Source organism: Salvelinus namaycush, chromosome 19, assembly GCF_016432855.1.
Source record: "Salvelinus namaycush isolate Seneca chromosome 19, SaNama_1.0, whole genome shotgun sequence".
Taxonomy (NCBI): Eukaryota; Metazoa; Chordata; class Actinopteri; order Salmoniformes; family Salmonidae; genus Salvelinus; species Salvelinus namaycush.
The window spans coordinates 31,283,411-31,303,112 of NC_052325.1; the positions used below are offsets into that span (position 1 = coordinate 31,283,411).

At 40.2% G+C, this 19,702-nt stretch overlaps 1 protein-coding gene across 1 annotated transcript; it reads left to right on the plus strand.

Moving 5' to 3' along the window:
• The first annotated feature begins 11,228 nt into the window (after nucleotides 1-11,228).
• Nucleotides 11,229-19,672, plus strand: LOC120064326 (UDP-glucuronosyltransferase-like). Its single transcript, XM_039014820.1, has 5 exons — nucleotides 11,229-12,306; nucleotides 13,710-13,841; nucleotides 16,039-16,126; nucleotides 16,311-16,530; nucleotides 17,785-19,672. Exons 1-5 carry the CDS (start codon nucleotides 11,368-11,370, stop codon nucleotides 18,071-18,073), a joined length of 1,668 nt encoding a protein of 555 aa, XP_038870748.1. The 5' UTR covers nucleotides 11,229-11,367; the 3' UTR covers nucleotides 18,074-19,672.
• Nucleotides 19,673-19,702: the final 30 nt, after the last annotated feature.

Sequence of the window (19,702 nt, forward strand, 5' to 3'; positions counted from 1 at the left end):
GTGACAGTGGTTAATAAAATCTCCCCATTTCTGCCCATTTTTTTTGCACAGTCTTGCAGGCCTTCTTATACAGCTGCAACTATATGCATTCGTAAATCAAGACCTTTCTTGAGTTGGGCTCTTGGATAGTGCAACTTTTGAGAATGTGAGCCTATGGTTGTGTGGGGGAAAGGGGTTGAGTGTGTGTGAGTGTGTGGGTGTATGTGTGTATCCCACAACTGTTGCGAGGGAGTAAAGGATGTTGGCCAATATAGGATGACTTACAATAATTGTTTTCTAATATAATAATTGTTTGCAATAATGTAATTTTGGTAATGATGAGACTGGTGAGAGGTAAAATCCTTTGCATAAATTGCCTACATTATTACATATATTAATAGCTAATTATGGGAAATAAGAAACAGGATTTTTAAAATATATATTTTTTTTATGGCTATATATAATACAAATCAAGGTGAGGGCGATGGAAATGTATTTGGCGGTTGATCTACTTCTGTTCTGTAAATGGCACTGTGTGCTCTTTTCGAAGGATGTATCCCAGTCTTTTCAGGACTATGGGATACGGGAGGTCAGGGGTGGTCTGCCGGGCATTGGGATGACAACCCAACTCGGGATGAGGAGGGCTTTTAGCGGGTGGAACAGTGGGGACCAATTGGAGGTTTACTTAGTAGCAATGTAAATATCATGGTACAGCTATACAGACACTCAATCATCATGTTACTTTTTAATGGTACGTTTACAAACATATATTTTGATAAATAGAATTGAAAGTTGTGTCTCATTATGGTAAGTGGTGAAATAAGTATAGCCAGTTACAATTGTAATGGCTTAGCAGATAATAAGAAAATACATTTACCTGGCTAAAAGAGAAGGAATATAATATCTATTGTTTACAGGAAACTCATTCAGCAATTTTAGATGAAGTTTTGTGGAAAAAGGACTGGGGGGCGAAATATATTTCTCCCATGGGCAAAGAAATTCAAAAGGGGGGATGGTATTAATTAACAGTAATTTTGATCCAAATGTGCAAATTGTCCAAACAGATCATCAAGGTAGATGGATTATTTGAAATATGTTATTGGACAATAAACAGATATGGCTTATTAACATATACGGTCCAAATAATGATGATCCAAGCTTCTTTGAAAATATATATAAGAATTGATCAACTCTACAAGCAACACTAGACTCTATTATTATGGTGGGAGATTTTAATACGGTCTTAAATACCTCTATGGACCGGAAAGGAAATCACACTACAAACTATCACCCTCGGGCACTAATATTGGAATTAGTGGATATATGGAGGCTTAAATACACTGACCTAGTGAGATATACATGGCGGAGGCTTAATCAAGCTAGTTGTCTTGACTACTTTCTTATGCCATTCTCTCTGGCACCAAAAGTTTGAAAAGTGTTGATAGGGGACGGAATGCGGTCGGATCATCACATAATTGGCATATATATTACTCTTACAGAATTTCCACGTGGGTGAGGATATTGGAAATTTAATCAAAGCCTACTAGATTATAAATTGTTTAGAACTAGGACAAAATAATTCATAACTGACTTTTTCAGACATAACATAGGTACAGCAGATCCCCTTAATGTATGGGACACTTTTAAATGCAATTCAGTACTCATCTATAAAACAAAAGCAATTTAGATCAAAAGAGTCCATATTAACAAAGGAAATTGAAGGACTAACAGTGCAGTTAGATAGCAAAAAAAAACTACCATAGAGGCACAGAATAAGTTAGAGAGGAAAAACAAAAAGAAATGGAGGAACTTATTCAAGAAAGATCCAGTGTAATATATTATTTAAAAAAAATTATAATAAAGCAAACTGGATGGAATATGGGGAAATGCACCAAATTATTTTTCAATCTTCAATATAGAAATGCTACCAAAAGAAAATGTTTTCAACCTTGTTACAAATTATGGAGTCACGCATGATTCACCGAATTATATTTTGAAAGAGGAAGTAAAGTACTTCAAGAATATGTTTTCGTTTCAGGCTCCTCCATCTTCACTAACCGAAGCTAATTGTATGTATTTTTTCCCTGTATGTATTTTTTCCCTAATAATAATGTAAAATTAACATCTGTACAGAAAGACTCATGTGAAGGCCAAATTACAGAGGAGGAACTTCTTGATGCAATTAAAGCCTTTAAGGCGAGGAAAACTCCAGGGCTGGATGGCCTACCAGTGGAAGTACACCAAACTTTTTTTGATGTACTCAGAGGACCATTATTAGCATGTTTTAACCACTCCTATATAAATGGTAGATTATCGAACATGCAACAAGAAGGTCTGATATCATTATTACTGACACAGGCACAATGTCACGCCCTGGCCTTAGTATTCTTTGTTTCCTTTATTATTTTAGTTAGGTCAGGGTGTGACATGGGGAATGTATGTGTTTTTGTATTGTCTAGGGTGGTTGTATGGTTTAGGGGGTTAAGTAGAGTAGATGGGTTTGTGTTTAGTGTAGGTGTCTAGCTGTGTCTATGGTTGCCTGAATGGTTCTCAATCAGAGACAGATGTCATTAATTGTCTCTGATTGGGAGCCATATTTAAGACAGCCATAGGCACTAGGTTAATGTGGGTAATTGTCTAAGTTGTACGTTTGTAGCTTGTGTGTGCACTTACGTTTATAGCTTCACGATCGTTTTTTGTTTCGTTTTGTTATAGTGTTCGTTGCGTGTTTTTCCCTTCTCGAAATAAAGAGAATGTATTTTGCACACGCTGCGCCTTGGTCCTCTCTCTCACCCATAGACGATCGTGACACACAAGTGGTATATCTAAAGATCCAGTCCATTTAAAAAATTGGAGACCTCTTACACTTCAGTGTTGTGATGCAAAAATTCTAGCAAAATGCTTGGCGCATAGAATTAAAAAAGTATTGTCAGATATTATTCATCCTAATCAGACAGATTTTTTACATGGACGATACATTGGGGATGATATAAGACAAGTACTGGAAACAATAGAATACTATGAAATATCGGGGACACCAGGCCTGGTTTTCATAGCTGATTTTGAAAAGGCTTTTGATAAAGTACGACTGGAGTTTATATATAAATGCCTGGGATATTTCAATTTTGGGCAATCAATTATAAAATGGGTTAAAATTATGTATAGTAACCCTAGGTGTAAAATAGTCAATAATGGCTACAACTACGGTTGCAAACCGTAGTCAGGCTTTTTTTATGGAGGTTTTGGAGCAGTGGCTTCTTCCTTGCTGAGCGGCCTTTCAGGTTATGTAGATATAGGACTCGTTTTACTATGGATATAGATACTTCTGTACCTGTTTCCTCCAGCATCTTCACAAGGTCCTTTGCTGTTGTTCTGGGATTGATTTGCACTTTTCGCACCATCTCCTTCCTGAGCGGTAGGATGGCTGCGTGGTCCCATGGTGTTTATACTTGCGTACTATTGTTTATACAGATGAATGTGGTCCATTCAGGCGTTTGGAAATTGCTCCCAAGGATGAACCAGACTTGTGGAGGTCTACAATTTTTTGTCTGAGGTCTTGGCTGATTTCTTTTGATTTTCCCATGATGTCAAGCAAAGAGGCACTGAGTTTGAATGTAGGCCTTGAAATTCATCCACAGGTACACCTCCAATTGACTCAAATGATGTCAATTAGCCTATCAAAAGCTTCTAAAGCCATGACATCATTTTCTGGAATTTTCCAAGCTGTTTAAAGGCACGGTTAACTTAGTGTATGTAAACGTTTGACCCACTGGAATTGTGATACAGTGAATTATAAGTGAAATAATCTGTCTGTAAACAATTGTTGGAAAAATGACTTGTGTCATGCACAAAGTAGATGTCCTAACTGACTTGCCAAAACTATAGTTTGTTAACAAGAAATGTGTGGAGTGGTTGAAAAACAAGTTTTAATGACTCCAACCTAAGTGTATGTAAACTTCCGACTTCAACTGTATATGGGGGATACAATATTCTCAGCTCTGCAGATTTTGCTGTGAGGAGGCAGAGTCATTAGATCATTTATTTTGGTATTGTCCATATGTAGCTCGTTTTTTGTCACAGGTCCAGGAATGGCTGAAAAATTGCAACATTTGCCTAGAACTAACGCTGCAGATAGCAATACTGGGTGATTTGAAAAGCCATAGTCAATCAATAATATAATAATTATTTTAGCATAAATGTTTCTCTTTAATTTACATGAGCTATGAGAATAGAAAGGTTCAGTACTTTTGTGAAGCATCACAGCACAGTTGAAAAATATATGGCAAATAGAAATCCAAAATGGATGGTGTTAAGAGATAGATGGGAGGGGTTGAATGGAGCTGAGGGTGGGACTAATAACAAGGTAACCAATGTAAAACATACGGGGTCTGTCAAATGTTTATATCTTCAGAAATGTTGTGAAATGGCACAGTTACAAATAGAAATCAAACTGGATGGACATTAGAAATAGAGGAAGGACTAAAAACAAACAAAATATAACTATTGTAAAATAGATTGTGTCTGTAAAATGTGTATAAGATGTATAAACGGATGGTAGAAGCCTAAGTGTTATTGTTTATTAGTTTACTCCAATTGGGGGAAGGGTGGTAAGGTTTGCAGGGAATAATAAAGGTATATTCTAAAAAAAAAAGAATGTATATCTATATGGGTATGTGTATGTATATATGTGTATATGTATGAATGTTTATGTATGCATATGTATATGTATGGGTATGTATGTGTATGTATATGGATATATATGTATATTTACCCCAAAAATATATGGTGGATTGGAAATGATGCAGACAATTACATTGATGGAAGCAGCAATCTTTCCGCAATATTAAGATGATCCACTCCTAAGAATATATATATATTTTTTTAAACGTCTCCGATCTCGTCTCATTGATTGGACTCCAGGTTAGCTGACTCTTGACTCCAATTATCTTTTGGAGAAGTCATTAGCCTTGGGGTTCACATACTTTTTCCAACCTACACTGTGAATATTTAAATGATGTATTCAATATAGACAAGACAAATACAGTCGTTTGTGTGTTATTAGTTTAAGCACACTATGCTTGTCTATTGTTGTACTTAGATGAAGATCAGATCAAATTTGATGACCAATTTATACAGAAATCCAGGTAATTCCAAAGGGTTCACATACTTTTTCTTGCCACTGTAGATCCTTCAGGGACCACAATCATTATCGTGATTGGAAAATAAAACAAGGAAAGCAATACAAAAAAACTACAGTCAGATCTTGTCGTGGAAATATTGAATCAAATATTTCTCAGATATACTTGTAAATTCAATTAGACTTTATTACAAAAGTAACAGAAGCCACGCAATTCCATGGAAGAACTGATTTCTCCAGTCTCAGTACTCAGCTTTTATACCTTTCCACACTTGCATAACATACATAGTCATTCATCTCTATGTAAATGATTAACACCCCTTGGCCTTGCGCCACCATTATCTTTCTGTCTCAATTCTGGCTTGTTAACGCCCACATCTGACTTATCTTGCTCAAGTTTAGATTATATTGGTGGCGACACCACAGTTCTAATACAAAAAATAATACATTTATTGCATATATATGTTCCTAGTATAAGTGCATTTCTAATAGTACTTGATTAATACAAACATATCTTTCCAGTGTGTAACATGTCTCCCCAATACAAACACATGGCTTGTGGTTCTATAATTGATTAACTAAAGTACACAGTCACTAGCCTTCACAAGTTCAGGCCTATGTTGCCTATGAATGATTAACCCATATACGTGTCCAGTAGCCTTCGCAAGATCAGACATGGCCCAGGACGGTCAGGTCTATGTTGTTCCAGCTTGGCATATTCACATAGACATGTAAAAACAGAATGTAAGCAGAATCTAACAGTTAGCCTTATATTGTTCCAGCTTTATACATTCACATGGATCCAGCCTACGTTATGCTTACACATGTCTAATGAATAACCCCATAGTAATTATGCTCCCTACATCTAAGAAAACAATATAGATACTGGAAAATCCACATGATGTCATGGAAATTCTTCTACAATCTCCTGTGAATCTGTTTGGATGGAGTCAAAATGTAAATATCTTACTTTGGCAAATCTTTGTTTCTAATAGATAGACTTTATGGTTCAAGAGAAAATAGCCTAATTCATGAAATAAACAACTAATCAACAATGGCATTATTTTCAATTAACTCTGCAACTCATCCAACTATTTACTTTGTTCACAACTGATACCAGTTTGACACCAAAACATTGACAACAAATACATATTGACAAGGTAAAATAAATAAGTGTGTAAAAAAATGTATAGGATATATTTCATGCTGAAACTCTCATAATAAACACCAATGGTATTCACTAAGTTGATGGGTTATATTTAGGATAATGTTTTGCAGTTTTGTCATTCTATTTTTTATTTTAAAATATTTTATTTATTTATTTTTTCCTATATTTTATATGTGATAAGGCCACACAGAGGGCCAGAGATAATTACAGACATCTGCGATAATCTGAAGTACCCAAAAGGGCCATGTCAAGTGGTAGATTACATCAAATCCTTGTAAAATACCCAAATTCTGGTAGTTTACTGATAAACTTTGAAAGTTTCCAGTAATATACCCTCCATTTGCAACCCTAGTTATGCCTATAATAAGGCAATTCATATTCATTTTCCAAAATGAATTATTGTTAACTTACAGCAACGCATGCTAGAAGCCTTGACCTGGTGCACACATATTTCTCTGTCCTCAGTTTAATTGAAGTCCTCAATCTGTCTTTTTGCCTTGTAACTGATTGGTTCTAGAAAGAAAGAGAGAAGGAACAACACATGATGAAGATGAGCTAGCTACTTGTATAAAGCAATGGAAAATCGAATAAAAAAATCTAAGACAACGATAAACAGCTGCCTCTGATTGGGAACCATACTAGGCCAACAAAGAAATATAAACATAGATTTGCCCACCCAAGTCACACCCTGACCTAACCAAATAGAGAATAAAAAAGCCTCTCTAAGGTCAGGGCGTGACAGTACCCCCCCCCCCCCCCAAAGGTTGCAGACTCTGGCCGCAAACCTGAACCTACAGGGGAGGGTCCGGGTGGGCATCTCATCTCGTCGCCGGGGACTCCGGACCGTAGATCGTTGTCGCGGACTCCGGACCGTAGATCACTGCAGGATCACTGGGGACCGTCGCCACAGGCTCCGGACTGGGGACCGTCGCCGCAGGCTCCGGACTGGGGACCGTCGCCAGAGGCTCCGGACTGGGGACCCTGGATATACTGGACCGTGGAGGCGCACTGGAGGTCTGGAGCGTAGAGCTGGCACAACCCGTCCTGGCTGGATGCTCACTCTAGTCCGGCAAGTGCGGGGCGCTGGCACAGGACGCACTGGGCTGTGAAGGCGCACTGGTGACACAGTGCGTAGAGCCGGCGCAGGATAACCTGGACCGAGGAGGCGTACTGGAGACCAGGAGCACTGAGCCGGCCCAACCCGCCCTGGCTGGATGCTCATTTTTGCACGGCAAGTGCGGGGAGCTGGCACCACAGTATTCAGACCCTTTACTCAGTACTTTGTTGGAGCAACTTTGGCACCGATTACAGCCAGCCTCGAGTCTTCTTGGGTATGACGCTACAAGCTTGGCACACCTGTATTTGGGGAGTTTCTCCCATTCTTCTCTGCAGATCCTCTCAAGCTCTGTTAGGTTGGATGGAGACACAGCTATTTTCAAGTCTCTCCAGAGATGTTCATCGGGTTCAAGGGGTCTGAATAGTTTCCGAATGCACTGTATAGGCTACATGTAGGAGAATAATACATACATTAGCTACCTTATCAAGCTTGAAAACGATACACTCATTTATCACTCAAAAAAAGTGTTATGTGTGCACCACAGACATCTTTCCAGGGTGTTGATGCATCCTCCTTCCAATGCAGCTTCTTCCAACACCATGGCGATGGGTATCCATCTGCAAAAGTGAAGCTCAAGTTAGCTCATAATGTTGCTAACTGAGCTGTTGTGCTAGCAAACACCATTTTTAAGTTTATAAGGAAGTGTAATTAATACTGTAAGTTAGACACTCATCAGACAACTTCGGCAGGTAGCTAGATAGCTTGGTTTCCATTTCCCCCCTGACTGGTCCTCAACGTTACTGGTCTTGGAACTCATGTATTCACCAGAAACAGCTTCTGGTCAACTGTTTCCAACTAATGTCAATAAATATTTTTGCCACAGGTTTGCCACAGATTGAAATAGAATCTTGAGAGAATTGTTTGCCAGAAAGAAATCTCTGGCAAACTGTTTGCCACTAGTGGAAAAAAGTATTATTGTTGCCAAAGGTTTGCTGCAGATTCACCACTATTGGTAAACATTTGCAAACTTCTGGCAACAAGTTACGGTTATGACGCCGAACTGCAGTCAGGTCAAGACCCTGGTGAGGACACCGAGCATGCAGATGAGCTTCCCTGAGAAGGTTTCTGACAGTTTATGGAAAAATTATTCAGTTGTGCAAACCCACAGTTTCATCAGCTGTCCAGGTGGCTCATCTCAGACGGATGTTGAGGTCCTGGGCTGGCGTGGTTACACGTGGTCTGCGGTTGTGAGGCTGGTTGGACGTACTGCCAAATTCTCTAAAATGACGTTGTAGGCGTCTTATGGTAGAGAAATTAATATTAAATTATCTGGTGGACATTCCTGCAGTCAGCATGCCAATTGCACACTCCCTCAAAACTTCAGACATCTGTGGCATTGCGTTGTGTGACAAAACTGAACATTTTAGAGTGGCCTTTTATTGTCCCCAGCACAAGGTGCACCTGTGTAATGAGCCTGCTGTTTAACCCAGATTATTGATATGCCACACCTGTCACGTGGATGGATTATCTTGGCAAAGGAGAAATGCTCACTAACAGGAATGTCAACAAATTTGTCCATAGAATTTGAGAGAAATAAGCTTTTTTGTATACGGAAAATTTCTGGGATCTTTTATTTCAGCTCATGAAATATGGGACCAACACTTTACATGTTGCGTTCATATTTTTGTTCAGTGAAGATGGGAAAACAAACATGGTAACAACAAACAGAAAACTGTCCGATCACTGGAAGTACAGTAACTTCATATTTTGTTTCTTTAATCAGAAACATTCACTGTGAGTTGATCACCTCAACAGTTTCTGTTGAGTAGAGAGTAAATAGGAGGTGGTGTAGAAAGGCGCTCTGTGGGTGAGACTGTATTCAGGATTACATTGTTGTTGTTGATCACAGTAATTTCACCTCCAGATCTTTGATTAGCACTGTTTACTGCATTGTAATGTGTGATTGAAAGTGTTGATTGCGTAAAACGTAGTGTTATTTCAATGCAGATTTATTATTTCCATAGAATGGAATGTTCAAGGATATCTAATATTATATTCTTCATTACCATAGTGTAGAACAAATGTAACGTATTTGTGTCACTCTGCTGAAGGTGTTTTATCAACCGTGGTGTCAATAACCGTAGGTGAAATTCCTTTCTATATATAATATGTTTGATGTTATCTCCCCCGGACTGGAGGTGTGGGTGTCTGTTTTCCAAGGCAGCTTGCTTCGCACGCCACTGGTATTTTTGAAGTGTGTGTGTGTGTATCAGCGTGTGTGAACGTCTGTGCATGCAACAGTGCTTGCGAAAGTATGTGTGCATGCAGGTTGGCGTGCCACTGAGAGTTTAAGATTGCGTGTCAGTGTTTTGGGTGGGAGGAGAAATGGGAGGAGTTGAAGGGGTAATGGGCTGGATTCCTCACGAAACATGAGGTAATACTTTGAGATTTAGGGTATAGCTCAATGGTTAGAATACCATCATGACTCCTCCCAGAGCAGGGTTATTGGTGTAAGGGTTAACTATGACTTGCATTTTGCGTGCTCTGTAATGACCTTTCCCGTTACTTTTGTTTTTCATTAAGCAGGTTTCCCTTGACCCAGGTTAATTCAACAAAATAATTGTCGCTCAAAATGTGTAATGGAAACGGCAGCTATAGGATCCATTTCCTATCCATTCGACAGGGGTGTATTTTTATTTTGTCTAGCTTCTTTATTGCGACAAATGATAATGGAAACGTTTTCGTTTAAAAATAAATTATGATTGCCTAATCATTTTGAAGGTGATGTACACGTGATGTACCAGTAACTATAACGCGTCACTCCACATTTCATTCTAAATGTCTGCTACATGCTAAATAAAAAATGTAAACTATAAAAATTATGTTTCTGTGCAGGACAAGGATTGTCCTGACTTTTCAGAATGTCTAAATTGCTTCCCCATTCTTTTCTGGTTGGCTGGCAAGTTTCAACATCCAATTATTTCAGATCTACAAGAGTGCACGTTTCACCATGGCATGGACCTTGGCGATACGTTTGCACATGAGAATTGTTAAAATATGGCACATATGAGTACATTATTGCATTCTATAGCCTACATTCTGGCTTTCGCGGGTCCTACCTGAGACGAAACAGATAGGTGGGAGGGCATACAGGTTGTCGCCAATTTATTAATGCGCAATTTGCCTAAATGGGTAATGAAAACAACCATTACATTATTATTCAACACTGTAGGTTTTTGCGTGTTTTTATTTTATTTGTAGGTGTGACGCCATTAAGTCCAGTTGTTTTTATCGACAAGGTAGTTAAATGGAAAAGCACCTCAGCAGGCAATTTTCGCATCTATTTTCGATGCGAACTTTTTAAATGTAGACAACAAAAAAAATCACTGGACAAGTTATTGTAAATATAGCTAATGTCATGCTACTCAATGGGACATTTATGAATAACAGACAACAGTTTATTTTGTAGAACTAAGAAAACCATCAATTAAACTATAGCAATATGAGGACTATTGGAAAAAAGTATAATGCTGTATTATTAATGAGTGTTGTTAAAAATAGCATTTTGTTTTTACAGAGCCCATTTAAATGAGTGATGCTTACTTTTCTGTTTTCAGTACTTGTTAATACAATGTTTTACTGATCATAAGTATAACTGTTATACTTTCTCCCTCAAAAAACGAGTACATTATAAGTCACTAGTCAATAGGCAGCTAATATCGGCACCCAGAACCAACTCAGCTACGCTATATGTTAAGTCACATTGAAATTACTAGCGAGCTAATCCTCTCCATGTCATCAATAACCTGAACCATTCAGCCTGCTGATAGACTTTAGTCAACAGGAAGGATTGACTGGGGTTATATAACAGCCTGCCTGCAAAGGCAGACCCAGACATAGCAGGGAGACACACTCCCACTCACAGTTTAGTCTGAGGTCCAGCCCCCTCTCAGTAGCATTCAGTGCCAGACTTCAGGGAGGTAGTTTCCTTCTCACAAAACAGCTTGTGTAACTGAGCAGAGAGGCATGGGCTGGCGGAAGGGTGTTCTTGTGCTGAAGCTGGGGCAGGGTCTGAGGCCGGGGCTGAGGCTGGGGCCAGGGTTGGGACTGAGGCAGGGGCTTAGGCTGGGACTGCTGGTTCTGCTGTGCTGCCTTGCCCTGTGTCCAGCGCCTGTCCAGGGGGACAAGGTCCTGGTGATGCCTGTAGACGGGAGCCACTGGCTGAGCATGAAGCTGCTGGTGAAGGAGCTGGCGGCCAGAGGCCATGAGATGGTTGTGCTGGTCCCTGACACATCCATCCTCATCCAGGGCTCTGACTACTACAGGACTGAGACCTTCAGGGTCCCCTACAGCAAGGCACAACTGGACGAGAACGTCAACAAACTGAAGGACGCTGCGTTCCTCAAGGCCCCGGATGTAATGGACATATTCGTGAACGTGCAGCATCTGATTCACTTCACCACCATGCAGGTGAAAGGCTGTGAGGGTCTGCTGTATGACAAGCCCCTGATGCAGCGACTGAGAGGAGAAATATTTCAGATGATGCTGACCGACCCCTTCCTACCCTGTGGATCCGTCATCGCTGACTCCTTCAACATCCCAGCGGTTTACTTCTCGAGGGGGATCCCCTGTGGGCTGGATGAGAAGGCTGCCCAGTGCCCCACTCCCCCATCTTACGTACCACGCTTATTCTCCGGCAACACTGACAACATGGACTTCCTAGGGAGGGTTAAGAACATGCTCATGTACAGTCTGGAGAGCTACCTGTGTACGGTAATGTTTGCCAGCTTTGACGAGCTGACCAGTAGGTACCTGGAGAAGGACATGACGTACAGGGAACTGCTGGGTCACGGGGCCATCTGGCTGCTGAGGTATGACTACTCCTTTGAGTATCCCAAACCCAGGATGCCCAACATGGTCAACATTGGAGGCATCAACTGTGGTAAAAGAGCTCCACTTCCAGCGGTGAGTCTCATAAGAATATGTTTTAGAATAAACAACTTCAACTGTGCGTAGCTGTGCAACCTATATGGATCCAGGTCCAGAAACCTCAAGGGATAGATTCACTACTGTGGCAATTATACCCCCCACTATAATCTAACAGAGGAACTGAGGGGCCCTTCTAGTTCCTACCCTACAAACCACAGGAAGATAAACTACTCTGCAGGGATTGTTCTGTGGGGTAAGGGTTGGGGTTAGCTGTGATTGTTATAGGGTTTATTATGCCTTTATCTTCTATGAATACAGGGTGTGTTATCAAAGCATGGTATCCTTTCACAACTTCACCCTCCCTCCTTCAGTTAATGTTCTGTTAATACTGTTCTAATACTGATGTGTGGGATTTAAACATACGTTTTTTTTAATGTGAATTAAATCATTTGATGCCTTCTCTGTTTATATTGTTCAATGTGAAATATTGATGACCACCATGAGGTAAGGTTTCACACAGCAGTTGCTGTTTGTTTTCTGCCTGTATGTACATACAATTCCATTGCATAATGAAGGACCACAATTCATTGTGTGTTTGGTTCATCGTGTGTGTCGTTCTGCAGATATTTCGGAGAGGGGTCTACTTCCAATAACTGTGATATGTGATTGTTTTTTCTTACTTCTTAGAAGTTGATTAAACAGCATGATCATTCCACAGGTGCACCTTCAAATAAAATTGTATTAATCACATGCACCGAATACAATAGGTGTAGACCTTACAGTGAAGTGCTTACCTACAAGCCCTTAATCAAGAATAAGAATAAGAAAGAAAAGAAAAGGAACAAGTAATTGTGCTGGGGACAATAAAAGGCCACTCCAAAGTGTAAAGTTTTCTCACACAGTACAATGCCACAGATGTCTCAAGTTTTGAGAGAGCGTGCAATTGGCTTGCTGCCTGCAGAAATGTCCACCAGAGCTGTTGCCAGAGAAATGAACATATATTTATCTCCCATAAGCCGCCTCCAACATCGTTTTAGAGAATTTGGCAGTACATCCAACCGGTATCACAACCACAGACCACGTGTAACCATGCCAGCCCAGGACCTCCACATCCGGCTTCTTCACCTGCAGGATCGTCTGAGACCAGCCACCCGGACAGTTGATGAAACTTAGGCGTATCTATGTCTGTAATAAAGTCCTTATGTGGGGAAAAACTCATTCCATTGGGTGGGCCTATGCCCTCCCAGTCCCACACATGCTCCCAGGCCCACCCATGGCTGCGCCCCCGCCCAGTAACATGAAATCCATAGATTAGGGCTTAATTAATTTATTTCAGTTGACTGATTTCCTCATAAAATTGTTGCATGTTGCGTTTATATTTTTGTTCAGTGTAAATGTAAAATGTTTTTGTTAACTAACTCTTCCCCGTGCCTCAACAGGACCTGCAGGAGTTTGTGGATGAGTCAGGAGAGGATGGCTTCGTGGTCTTCACCCTGGGCTCTATGATCTCTCAGATGCCTGAGGAGAAAGCCAAGCAGTTCTTTGATGCCTTCAGCAGGATCCCTCAGAGGGTAAGGACTCCTCGATGCTGTCCCAAATGGCACCCTATTCCATATATTGCACTACTTTTGACCACAGCTGGTCAAAAGTAGTGCACTATATAGGGAATATGGTGTTTGGAACGCATCCATCATCTGTCTATTACATAACGTTTCCCACAGTTAACCCTTTCTGACTAACACAATCTTTAAGTATACAGTCTCTACGTCTTCTGTAGACATCAACAACTGACAACATATTTCCTGAGCTTTCTTGCATCTCCTAGATATAGGACAGACACTTTAAAACCTTATTCCTTACTGTCTTTTTTGCTATTTATGAATGAATGTGTTTCTATGGGCTGTAGTAGTAAAGGCCAAATTCAATATTTTATCAAATACAATTTTTTATATATATTTTTAATACTAAATGGGGTCCTAAAATTCTAAATCAAATAGCTAAATGATCAATAGTATGACCATCTTAAAACAATTCCATATGTTAGCTTAGTCATGCACTGCAATGACACGATTGACTGATGATTGGTTGAAATAAATTCATAAGAAGAAGATTGAGGGAGCTATACTGTTAGAGTTCAGCCTGTGTGTCCATGTATACTGATGATTCAACCCTATATGTGTCAGCAACCACAGCTAGTGATATCAATGCAACCCTGAACAAAGAGTTGCAGTCAGTTTTAGAATGGGTGGCCAGTACTAAACTGGTCCTTAACATCTCTAAAACTAAGACCATTGTATTTGGTACAAATCATTCTTTAAGATCTAGACCTCAGCTGAATCTGGTAATGAATGGTGTGGCTGTTGAACAAGTTGAGGAGACTAAATTACTTGGTGTTACCTTAGATTCTAAACTGTCATGGTCAAAAATGATTGAATGGTTGTAAGTCTGTCTGTGGTAAAGAGATGCTAAAGAGACACCACACTACACAAAGCAAGTCCTGCAGGCTCTAGTTTTATCTTATCTTGATTAATGTCCAGTCGTATGGTTAAGTGCCGCAAAGGACCTAGTTAAGCTGCAGCTGGCCCAGAACAGAGTGGCACATTTTGCTCTTCATTGTAGTCAGAGGGCTAATATCAATACTATGCATGCCAGTCTCTCTTGGCTAAAAGTTGAGACTGACTGCATCGCTTCTTATTTTTATAATAAACAAATTGTTTGCATAGTCAACTTACATACAACACTGACAAACACACTTACCCCACCAGACATGCCACCAGGGGTCTTTCCCAGTCCCCAGGTCGGGAACAAATTCCAAAAAACATACAGTATTATACAGAGCCATGATTGCAGGGAACTCCCTTCCATATCAAAAACAAATAAAGCAACACCTCCAGTCACAAGGCCTCTCCCCCATATAACCTACTTGTTGTATGCACTGACATGTATGTGTAACTGATAGATGCACACACACGCAAACTACATGTTAATGTACAGTATGTCAGTTGTAAAATCTTGTCTGTAATGTATTTTTCGTTATGTGTCAGACCCCAGTAAGACTAGCTGTCGCCATTGGCGTCAGTTAATGGGGATCCTAATAAAACAAAATCAATACAGCCTTATTGTATAATTATCTATAGTAGAAAGCAATGGGTTAGAAGAAGCCTACATAACCAACCCGTAATGCAAAATGCAACATCCATTTATGGCCAGCTATGTAAACTCTAACACTGATTTATCCTGCAATAGATGTCATTAAATTGGTAATATTCATTTTTGTCTTCTTCTAATGCCTTAAGGGGAAAGTAATCTGAAAGTAATTAGATTACGTTACTGAGTTTGGGTAATCTAAAAGTTACGTTACTGATTACTATTTTGGACAGGTAACTAGTAACTAACGGATTACATTTAGAAAATGACCTACCCAACGCTGCATATAGGCCTAATCTCCAATCCACCATTAATCTAATCTAGACTAAGAACAAGTCCTTTGTCCCCCGTTGTACTTAACTCTGAGGAATGCTGTAATTACATGGAGTTTCAATGACATTTGCATATTCTCCATTCTTCATATACAACGTCAAGTGTCATGGCAAGCTGCTGTTCTATGTTGTTCAGTTTGTGTGGAGTACACTGGAGCTATGCCTTAACGCTCCAGACACACATTTATATTCCACTACAAAGTGGTGTACCTTCACCACTATATCCAGAATTGGCAGATGATTCTATATGACTTGATTAGCTAAGTAAACTGTTGTTCTCTGTTTTAAGGTGGTGTGGAGGTACACAGGAGTGGTGCCTGAGAACGCTCCAGACAACGTCAGATTGATGAAGTGGCTTCCTCAGAATGATCTGCTGGGTTGGTTTAGTCTCTCATCATCAGAGATAATGTTACAATGATATAGTTATGATGAAAACCACCTGGGTTACAGAAGTTAGAGGGGTACTCTTCTCAGTAAACACATGCTACTGTTGTTGCCATTTTGCAAGAGAAACAATACATCTTCTTCTTCGTGGTGAATGTTCTATGTTCCATGTTCTAGGCCACCCCAAGGTCAAGGCCTTCATCACCCACGGAGGAACCCACGGTATCTACGAGGGGATCTGTAACAGTGTTCCCATGGTGATGCTTCCGTTGTTCGGTGACCAGAGTGACAATGTACACCGCATGGCAGTGAGGGGTGTCGGGGAGGTGCTCAATTTGTTCGATATCACCTCAGACAAACTGGTGGAGGCCCTCAACAAGGTCATCAACGACAAGAGGTCAGACATCATGTTAACGTAATACAAGGAAGTATACTGAACAAAAATATAAACGCAACATGCAACAATTTCTACGATTTTACTGAGTTACAGTTCATATGAGGAAATCAGTCAATTGAAATGAATTAATTAGGCCCTAATCTATGGATTTCACATGACTGGGAATACAGATATGCATCTGTTGGTCACATACAGTATACCGTTAATAAAAAATGGGCCTCAGGATCACGTCATCGTATTTTTGTACATTCAAATTGCCAATCGATAAAATGCAATTGTGTTTGTTGTCTATAGCTTATGCCTGCCCATAGCATAACCCCACCACCACCATGGGGCACTCCGTTCACAACGTTGACATCAGCAAACCGCTCACCCACACAATGCCATACACATGGTCTGCTGTTGTGAGGCCAGTTGGACGTACTGCCAAATTTGATTAAAACAACGTTGGAGGCGGCTTATGGTAGAGAAATTATCATTAAATTAGCTTGCAACAGCTCTGGTGGACATTCCTACAGTCAGCATGCCAATTGCACGCTCCCTCAATACTTCAGACATCTGAGGCATTGTGTGTGTGACAGAACTGCACATTTTAGCTCAAGGTGCACCTGTATAATGATCATGCTGTTTAATCAGCTTCTTGATATGCCACACCTGTCAAGTGGATGGATTATCTTGGCAAAGACAAAATGTTCACTAACAGGGATGTAAACAAATTTGTGCACAAAATTTGAGAGAAAAAAGCTTTTTGTGCATATGGAACATTTCTGGGACCAACATTTTACATGCTGCGTTTATATTTTTGTTCAGAATAATAATGTTACAAGGACATGTTATACACTGAAAATACAAACTATGAACCTCTTAAATGAAACTACATGTAATCTAAAATTGAATCTTTGTAATCCCTGAAAGTCATTTTTATCATGAGGACCATCAACAATAACTAGTAATGCTGCATACTCCAAGATAGGTTAAAATCTTGCCTTTTTGGTAATTTTTTTAATAAATTGCTAAGGTGTAGACACGTTGTAGGACACAAGCTCAAATAAACAGGACAAGCAGGATAAAAATATAGCAGTGCAAACAGTACAGGGACCAAATCTTAACTCGAGATCTACATATTGAGTTTCAGTGCAAATATAATATTGTCAACAATGCATGATTTACATGAACGTCTGAGTTCCTCATTAGAATTCAGCCCCAGTCTATGAGGAGATTGTAAACCCTGTTGCATCTGTCCTTCCGCCCCAGTTACAAGGAGAAGATGCTGAAGCTGTCAGCGGTACATAAGGACCGTCCCATCGAGCCCCTGGACCTGGCTGTGTTCTGGGCGGAATTTGTGATGCGCCACGGAGGAGCAGAACACCTAAGACCTGCCGCTCACGACCTCAACTGGATCCAGTACCACAGTCTGGACGTGTTCACTCTGCTACTCACTATAGTTCTCATTGTTGTCATGGTCACCGTTAAATGCTGCAAAGTCTGCTTCCGCAAGTGTTGTGGAACGAAGAAGACTATGAAGAAGAAGAAGAGTGAGTGAATGTCCTTCCTGTGGCCTAGGCCGGGATTCAATCCAAGGCTCGTTGTAGAGCGCTGTCGACAATAATGTGCCTTTAAAAGGCAATGTTCCTGTGTTTGCTGAGATCACATTCACAGTAAACGCTGCAGATGTTGGCTCAATCATAAAGTACCTTAAAATGTCAAGCGCACTACAATGCGCTACAGATTGAATCCCAGCCCAAGCCATCAGGCCCTAGAGTTCAGAGTAACTATACTGCCCACTCTAGGTCCTGTGTATAACAGGGAGTGAATAGGCTACTGTAGGTTGAAGGAAAGAAACGCCTGACAGAGATTTGCCATTTTTATGTTTGTTTGATATCTCAGGATAATGTCAGAGTAACTTCATGTATCTGTTGTCAATAAGGCCTGATGCCTGCCACCAGCAAGACAGTCTCATTCCATCACAGGAGGTTGGTGGCACCTTAACTGCTGGTAATGGCTGGAGCGGAATGAGTGGAATGGTATCAAATACATCAAACATGTGGTTTCCATGTGTTTGATGCCATTTCATTTGTTCCATTACAGCCATTATTATGAGCCGTCCTCCCCTCAGCAGCTTCCTATGTATTCCACAGTCAGCCACTGTGCCTTTGGAGGAGTGTGACTCAAACTGTTGGCCTGTCTAGCATGTGTGATGCCAATTCAAGATCCTGTTTAGTAAAAAGCATGAACTGATGCACACCCACATTGTTTTGTAGAGGTGCTAACCAACGAAGATTAAACTGTATAAAAATCAAGTTGCACAGTCAGAGTTGCCGAAACGTTGGTTATTAGGTTTACTTAATCAATTGTTTGGAGTATATATATTGAGTGTACAACTTTCTTTCTTTTTATACAATTTAGGATCCTGGTAACACAACCAATATATGTCATGCTGGTATAAAGGATTTTGGAGACAGGCACAGTAATACACAATAGGGTTTTTTGATACACCCAAAACAAACACGTATACAAAAACACTGGGCTGTACCCAAACAAAAGAGCGAGGGTAAACCTTGTTGAACGCCACAGGACGATTCCCATAATACACAATATATATATATATATATATATATATATATATATATATATAGATAGCACGCAGCATAGCAGCTGCACCAACGTACTCAAACCACCAATGGACATGGGAACAATAACCGCCAGCCCAATGGAAACCAAAGGGCACACTTATACAAGTACTAATCAGTGGGAATAGGGGACAGGTGTGCGTAATGAATGTTCCGGAGGGATCCGTGACAATATAGTGGCAAGAGAGAATTTCTCTTTGTCTTTGAAAGGCATTTTGACAATAAAAAGCTATGGCAGGTGTGTCATTTTGCTTGCGCCTCATTCGGTCTTCATCAAGGTCCAGAGAGCACCACTGACATTTTTTAAAATATTTCCTCACCGTCAAAATTTGCTAAATGTAGTCCTTTATCCATCGTTTTTGGAATTTCCAATGCTCCCTGACTGTCTAGCGTTCATTTCAGTAACTATTGTTTTTTGTTGTACAGTACTTTTTCATTATGTTTGGAATAATGTTTCAAGTGAAAAAAAAACATTGTGAAAATCTACAAATAAATTGTAATACAAAGTTGCATCCCTGTCCCTTTCATTGCAGTTAGAGGGA